Raw genomic sequence first — 8764 nt, forward strand, 5'->3', positions numbered from 1 at the left:
AGGTGCTAATACTTGATCTCTAAATATTATTCAAATCTATTCACATCTCTCTTTACTTCCAATTTTTTGTTTACTATAACATGGACTTCTGCAAAAGCCTCCTAACTTACATCTACTCATGTCCTACACTACTTCTCAAATGCAATCCCAACACTGGAGCCAAAATGGCCTCTTCTAAGTGAAAATCTGTTCATGACACTCACTTCAGTAACCTTCTATTACTCTAAAGATACAAACAAAAGTCTCAATCACAGCCTAAAATGCCCTGTAAGATCTGACCTCTGTCTGCATCTGTAGGCTAGAGTATATAAATTTTATCTAGGCTCATGACCACCTGGAATGAAGACAACTTTCTTAGTGTCTTCTACTGCTAACTCAAATGACTGAGTTTTGGCCAGAGACAAGTATGCATGTGACATAGGCAAATTCTATAAAAGGGAAGGGAGTGTGCTTTCCCCTTCCTCCTGTCTGAATACAGAATTGAGAAAGAATGGCTGAAGCTCCAGAGATCATCTTGGACCATGAGATAATCTTTGGAACAGAAAACATACACAAAGGAGCAAAAAAAAAGCGCCTGGAGCCTTGACAGCTCTTAAATATTACTTAAAAAAAAAAAAACAACAAAACTATGTCTTATATTTTTTCTCTATGCCTATGCCTAACTGTACCTAATCCTGGCTAACATATTTCCTGTTCGCTTCATATCTCATGACATCTCCCCTTTGCTGTGCACAGTTCAGCTACATTGGTCTTCTTTCAGTACCTTTTACTAGTCTTACTCACTTTTGCTATAAAGCTGTAATTAATCTGGAATGATCCTGAACCTCTCTCCCCTAGTTAATACCTACTTAACCTTTAGATTTCAGCTGAACTGTCACTTACTCAGAGAGGCTTTCTCTCTGACAAGGTGAAGTCCCACTTTTATGAACATAGTAAAGAAATTAACCTTGCCCAAAGAGAGGTTAGGGCTTTGCCCTTGGTTTCTGGGAGATGAGCTCTACGTCCTTGAAAAGTCATGCCTAAGAGTGTCTTTGTTTACCTGGGAGCTTTGGGCCACACTGATAGTCTAACAATGTGACTTGGGTCGGGGGGCCGTATTGGGTCAAGATTATCAGCTCAACCTCCTGTGGGGCTGGAGACTAAGGTCAGCCACATGGGTGGCCAACCAGGTCTATGTGACCAAGGCCCAATAAAAACTTTGGACACCAAGAATCGGATGAGGTTCCTTGGATGGCAATACTCTGCATATTGTCACACAGCATTGCCAGAATAGTGAGCATTGTCTATGACACTACTGGGAGAAGACAACTGGAAGCTCTGCACATGGAACTTTCCTGAACTCTGCCCCACGTGGCTCTTCACTTGGCTAATTTTAATCTACATTCTTTTGTCGTAGTAAGCCATAATCACGAGTATAGCAGCTTTCAGTGACATCTATGAGTCTTCTAACCAATTATAGAACCTGAGGATGATCTAGGGACCCCCCCATCACAAGGCTGCAATGCTGTCAGGAATGAAGGTGGTCCTGAGGATCCCGAACTCTACAGTTGGTGTTCAAAGTGAGGGTAGTTTCGTGGATAGTTCCTAAACTTCGTAATATAGTTCTCATTTCACTCCATTCAGCACTTATCATCATTGTAATTTTATATTTAATTGATTAATATCAGTTGCTTCCACTAAACTTTAAGCATATTTGAGGGCAGGAATCATGGTACTTTTACATTCTCGAAGCACCATAGTATCTGGCACATTGTAGGTATTCAATCATTCTTTTCTGAAAGACTGAACAGATGGAGTCACACAAATTCAGTACCACTGCAGCACGATTTTAAGCAAGTAAATCACACCTCAGTTCTCTCATCAGTGAAATATAATATTTTGTGGAGGGAGAACAGTTATCAAAATTTCATTTCTGGATCCTTATATACAAACTGCAATTACTAGGATATATTTCTTTCCTCAATATTTTATTAACCAATGATACACAGACACACAACCCCCTTGAATTAGAGTATATGATCAGCACAAAATACCTCTCTATATTGAGGTAATCCCATTATAAATGCCATTTAGTTAATCTGTATAACCTTATCAAATAAATATGATTTCATTAAATTTTTTCAAATTTCTGAAAATACTCCAGACATCCTGGATTGGAAATTATTACTGTAAGTCCTTGAAACCTAAAATCAACTATTACATATTGATATAATATATATTATAACTCTCCTAGCATAAGCTTATAGGAGGCATATACTAAAAAGACTGACATATTAATAGGGAATTATTGACCTGTCAATTTAATATGAACTGTTAGCAAAATAAAGTACCAACAATGATATGGGGAATCACTAATCTGACACTTTCATAAACACAACTGGAATAATACAAATAAAACACTGTAAGAGAAAAATGTAACACAGAACTAAAAAATATCAAGGGACTCTATAAAGTCATACTCTACTATCATTTTTTTCTTTGTGTATAGAGTACTTTCTTATACCTTAAAAATAGCTAGGTCTCCATAAATCAGACATCATAGTATCCCAGTGTTAGTAAATTCTAGCACTCTTTAACAATAATATTCTTAGAGATGAACAGTTTGGTCTGCATTTATTGGATACCTATCATGTACCAAGGACTGAATATAAAAACAAAATCCCTAACTCCCAGGTTTACAATTTAGTGTGGAAGAAACACAATTAATTAATTTACTGATATAGTTTGTAAATCTGTCCCTGCCCAAACCTCATGGTGAAATGTAATCCCCAATGCTGAAGGTGGGGCCTGGTGGGAGGTGTTTGGATCAAGGGGGTAGATCCTTTATGAATGGCTTAGGCCATCCCCTTGGTGTTAAGTGAGCTCTTGCTCAAAATCTGATCATTCAAAAGTGTGTCCCCCATTCTCTCTTTCTCTCTCGCTCCAGCTCAGCCACGTGAGATGTCTCTTCCTGCTTTGCTTACCACCATGAGTAAAAGCTTTCTGAGGCCTCCCAAGAAGCTGACCAGATGCCACCACCAGGCTTCCTATAAAGCCTGGAGAACTCTAGTCAATTAAACCTTTTCTTTATAAATTACCCAGTCTCTGGTATTTCTTTATAGCAATATAAGAATAACCTAACACAAATATACAAAAACATACATGGGAAAAAAAATCTGTAAAAATATAAATTGTTTTCAGTGGTTATGTCTAAAGCAGAGATTACAAGACATTTTTATTTTCTACAGCATCCATTTTATAATGTTTACAATTTTTATAATGGCATATATACTTATATACATTGAAAAAATAATAACATTTTTAAAAAGGAGAAAAATCACCTGACAGACTTTTAAACTCATCTGTCCCCTAGCTTTTCTCTACTACCTAGATCTTAAAATTCACAAACAACTGTGGATTTAAAATTATAGTTACTATATATATAATGATACATAAGTACAAAAATATTATATAAATGGACTATTTGGACTTTTTGTTTTGTTTTTGAGACAGGTCTTGCTCTGCTCTCCAGGCTGGCGTGCAGTGGCATGACAATAGCTTACTGCAGCCTCAACCTCCTGGGCTCAAGCTAGTCTGGACAGTCTCCAGACTAGCTAAGACTTGGTAGGCGTGTGCTAACAAGTCTGGCTAACTTTTTACTTTTTTTAGAGACAGGGTTGCCTACATTGCCCAGGCTAGTCTCAAACTCCTGGACTCAAGTGATCCTCCCACCTCAGCCTTCCAAAATGATAGGATTACAAACATGAGCCACCATGCCCGACCAGATTATTTAGATTAGGGAAATAATTAGAAACTCAAAATGTTGACTACTAAAAGATTAATCAAATTATAGGATATCTATATCAAGAACACTAAAGGAGGCAGTGCTGTAATAAGGTTAATAGTACAGACCTCAGAGCCACAAGTGCCTGGGTTTGCACCCTAGCTCTGCCAGTGACTAACTACATAACATGATCAAGTTTCTTATCCTCTCTAGAGGACTCGGTTTCTACATCTGTAAAATGATGAGGAAACTGCAAAACCAGATAATTGTTGTAAGGGATCAGATTAATAATTTTAAATATTAAATATATTTAAATATAATAATTTATTTATAGAATATATAAATAATAATATAAATTGATATATACATTTATAATTTAAAATATATAAAAGTACTTAGTAAACCTTCAATAAATGTTAACTAATATTTATTATGTGTATTGAAATGAAACAAAGTCAAACTTTCATTACTAAGTAAAAAAAAAACCAAAATATTTTGCATAATAATCCAATTTTAGCAAACAAAATTGTAAGGAAAACATGTTAACATATGAATAGAAAACGTGGGAGGAAGTATGACATATAAAATCACAAACCTGGGTTTTATACTTGGATTTAAATTCTAGATCTACTAAATATTATCTGTGTGATCTCAGGCAAATAATTTTTCTAGGCCTCAATTTCTTCATTTGTGAAATAAAGACAACCTCATGGGGTTGTTGCAAAGTTTAAATAATATACCTAAATTACAATATCTGGCACACAACAAGAGCAGTAAATGTTGCCTACTGTTGTATTATTACTATTATTATTATTATTATAGTTGTTGAGCATGCCTCTCTTGTCAACTATTATATATGTAGTATTTAAAACAATGCCTAGCAAAGTAGGTGCTCAATGATTACTTGTTGATTAAATGGATGAGTCAAACTGCTAAATGGTTAGTAGAGATGGGTGTGGGATTACAAGGATATTCATGTTCATCACTATGTATTTCTGTAATGTTAAGTTCTGCTATCAGAAAAAAAACCAAATGATACATTTTTAACTACACTATAAAAAAAACACTATTTTCCTTAAAGTACAAGCAAGAAGTTCTAATTTCTCTAAGAATGCTCAATTCAAAAAAGTCAGAGGAAAATGGAAAGCAGCAATAAAATAAAAGAAAAAGGAAAACAAGCTACTTTAAACAAAGGCTTTATCTCAAGGGCAGTAATGAGAATAAGCAGTTTTATTTTCCACCTTTCCAAAGGTTATTCAGATTATTCTAAGCAATTCTTTGGGTCTTAGAAACAAGCACAATTTTCAAACAAATGCAATCAAAGTATTATCTATGGCTCTCTAAGAATCCCTAAGACCCTTTTCAAGGAGTTTCTGAGCTCAAAATGGTTTCCACCGTAATTCTAAGATAGTTTTAACCTTTTCCTCTTCTTTTCCATTTGCACTGTTGGCATAAAAGCAACAGTGTGTAAAACTGCTGGTATTTTAGCATGAATCTAGGCAATGACATTAAACTATTTCACTGACATACATAAGAATTTCAAAAAATAAAAATAAAACAAGAGCAAGTTTTACTAAAAAAAGTCTTTGACAAAGCAGTAAAACTTATTTTTATCAAACTTTGACTTTGGAGTACAAGTCTTTAATATTCTGTGGAATGAAATAGGAAGTACAAATAAAGAACTACTGCTGTATACCAAAATATGCTAGTTATCGTGAAGAAAGTACTTCAGCAATTGATTTGTAAGCTAAATTGTTAGCTTTTTTCCTTGGAACATCATTTTTGCTTGAAATAACAAATGAGAGACAAATGTGGTTTTCCAGACAAGCATATCTGGCAGATATTTTCTTAAAAATGAGTTAAATCAGTCTGTGGCTTTGTGAACAAACACCTAATAATATTTGTTGTTGCTGATAAAATTTGAATTTTCAAGTGCAAATTTAAAAATTAAAATTTTGTAAAACTTAGATCTGCTACTGTGAGCTTAAAAGGTTTGCAGTAGGTAACTTAACTTCTCTGATAATACCATATCTAATGTGTCAACACTTAGACATTCACAAATCAGTAAATGTACAATGTTACAAAATCATACAGGAATAAAAGATCCATTTGAAGGGGTCCAAAGCATTTGACCATAACAAAGTACAAATTTTACATTACAACTAACCTTTGAGAAAGCAATACTTTTAAAGTTTTGACATATTGTCAAAGAATATCATATTTACCTGAAAAATACAATATTTCTCCTTTTCCAACTACACATATGTGTGGGACAGAACTTTTTTCATTGATTTCAACCAAAAGCAAAACAAAACAAAAACACTGCAACAGATTGAATGAAGAAGCATGTAGGATCCATCTGTGCTATTAAGGCAGACATTTAAAAGATTTGCAAAAATGTAAAACAATGCAATCTACTAGCTAACTTTTTTGGCTAACTATAGTTATTTTTCATTAAAAAAATGTGATTATGTTAACATATAACAAGTTTATTATTGTTACTTTCAAATCTATTCATAATTCTTATTTTCTTTTTTTTTTTTCTTTTTTTGAGACAGAGTCAAGATCTACTGCCCAGGCTGGAGTGTAGTGATGTGAACACAGCTGACTCAGCCTCTATATCCTGGGCTCATGCAGTCCTCCCACCTCAGCCTCCCAAGTAGCTGGGACCACAGGCATGCCACCACCATGCCCAGCTAATCTATTTTTTTGTTTTCATTTTACAGAGATGGGTCTCTTCATGTTTCCCAGACTGGTGTCAAATTCCTGGGCTCGGCTGGGCACAGTGGCTCACGCCTGTAATCCTAGCACTTTGGGAGGCCAAGGCAGGTGGATCACCTGAGAGATCAGGAGTTTGAGACCAGCTTGGGCAACATGGTGAAACCCCGTCTCTCCAAAAACACAAAATAGCCTGGTGTGGTGGCGTGTGCCTGTAATCCTAGCTTCTTGGGAGGCCGAGGCGGGAGGACTGCTTGAACCTGGGAGGTGGAGGTTGCAGCGAGCCTTGCACCACTGCACTCGAGCCTGGGCGACAGATCAAGACTCCATCTCAGAAACAGAAAAAACAAATTCCTGGGCTCAAGGGATCCTCCTGCCTTGGCCTCCCAAAGTGCTGGGATTACAGTTATAAGCCACTATTCCTGGCCTAAATATTAATAAAATGTTTCGGTTTTAATGTCTAATATGGCAAATATTGATAGATAATCCTAGAAACAAAAGCTCTTTTGGGATGTCAATAATTTTTAAGACTGTAAGTGGAGATGTCAATAATTTTTAAGAGTGTAAGAGTTTGAAGACTACTATACTAGTAGCAAATAGTAGTAAACTAGAGTCTTGTTTATAAAAAGGGTTGCTCTTGAGATGTTTCACAGTATCCAAGGACCATACCTGCTTAGCAAAAAATATCGTGTCAAGTCGGGAGTCCTGAACCACAGAGCCTGCTGGTTCTTCTCCTGGCTGCCACTTGAAAAGAAAAATTAACCCATGAACTGGCCTACAAAACAAAATACAAATTAGTGACAAACCCTGCTCCTTTCATAATACATTGTTAATCTATAAAATGTTGTCAGTTATTTAACAAATATAATGCAAATGAAATAAATATGGGAAATTTTAAAAGATCACTATTGCCATTCATAGTCACTAGACTGTTGCCTTAGAAGACGCTAATACAACTTAAAATTATATCAGTTAAAATAAAATTATAGTGAAAGGTTTATTCTCAAATCTGTAGACTATTCATTTCTACCCAATATCACCTCAATTAAAAAAATAAGAATATAGTAAAACCAGAAGCTGGTTGAACTCCAAAATATATAAAGTTCATGTAACATGTTTATAGATAAATGGCTGATAACATATATTCTCTATATTAAATATAGGAAGTAACCTTCATATATTATTCATGAAAAATCCTCATATTGCAGTATGAATTGATGCTACCATCTCATACATAATGAAATCATCCACTTTCCTAAAGAAACTGTTTTTGAGCACAAAACATTAAATCACTACTTTAAAATTCCTTCTAGTCTATCTATCACAACTGCCTCCCACCCCACAAAAAAACTTTTCCTGTCCTCAGGGCTGGGTGTGTTGGCTCAAGCCTGTAATTCCAGCACTTTGGGAGGCTAAGGCGGGCAGATTACTTGAGGCCAGGAGTTTGAGACCAGCCTGGACAACATAGTGAAACCACATCTCTACTAAAAAAACAAAAACAAAACAAAGCAAAGAAATTAGCCAGGCCTGGCAAAGCGTGCCTGTAATCCCAGCTACTTGGGAGGCTGAGGCAGAAAAATCACTTGAACCCGGGAGGCAGAGGTTGCAGTGAGCTGAGATCCCACCACTGCACTCCAACATAGGTGACACAGTGAGACAGTTTAAAACAAACAAACAAACAAACAAAAACCAAAACTTCCTCCTTTTTATTTGATTCAATTTTATTTTAGACACGGGTTCTCATTATGTTGCCTGGACTGGACTTGAGCTCCTGGGCTCAAGTGATCTCCCCGCCTCAACCTCCTGAGTCGCTACAACTACAAGCATATGCCACCATGCGTGGCTCCTATCTTTTTAAAGACAATTCAAATGATGCATTTTTAATTAACCTTCCCTGATGTTAGCCACAAATGATCTCATTTCATCTAAAGTGATCGCTCTTTTTACGGGGAGGAGAAAGGTAGGAAGAAGAAAACTACCTATCTCCTTCTTACTATTAACAACAGTTGGCATATCCGTAAGTTCCTATTTTCCCTTTTAAAAGATTATTCCTTGACCCTATTCCAAGACTCCAAGTCTCCCAGCAGTGAAAATTCCTCTAGCCCTCCATTTGCAGACACAGGGTCAATGTTTGAGGGCATGGTGGTCAGGGGTAAGGAGAAGGTAAGAGAGGTGATTCTGGTCAGAAAGATGGGGGAAGGATAAAAGCTGTTTTTGGCACCAACATTTGGAACTTTAAATATAACTTTCCCAAGAGGCAATGTGATAGTGTGTAGGCAAGTT

At 36.0% G+C, this 8764-nt stretch overlaps 1 protein-coding gene across 1 annotated transcript in view; it reads right to left on the reverse strand.

Moving 5' to 3' along the window:
• Nucleotides 1-8764, reverse strand: part of UCHL5 (ubiquitin C-terminal hydrolase L5) — a 51696-nt gene that overhangs the window by 35270 nt on the left and 7662 nt on the right. Inside the window, exons 2-3 of the mRNA XM_023203386.3 lie at nucleotides 7706-7745; nucleotides 7151-7294 (exon numbers count right to left, since the gene is read on the reverse strand). Coding sequence (XP_023059154.1) covers nucleotides 7151-7294; nucleotides 7706-7745 — 184 coding nt within the window. The remainder of the gene's footprint in view (nucleotides 1-7150; nucleotides 7295-7705; nucleotides 7746-8764) is intronic.

Source organism: Piliocolobus tephrosceles, chromosome 1 (genome assembly GCF_002776525.5).
Source record: "Piliocolobus tephrosceles isolate RC106 chromosome 1, ASM277652v3, whole genome shotgun sequence".
Taxonomy (NCBI): Eukaryota; Metazoa; Chordata; class Mammalia; order Primates; family Cercopithecidae; genus Piliocolobus; species Piliocolobus tephrosceles.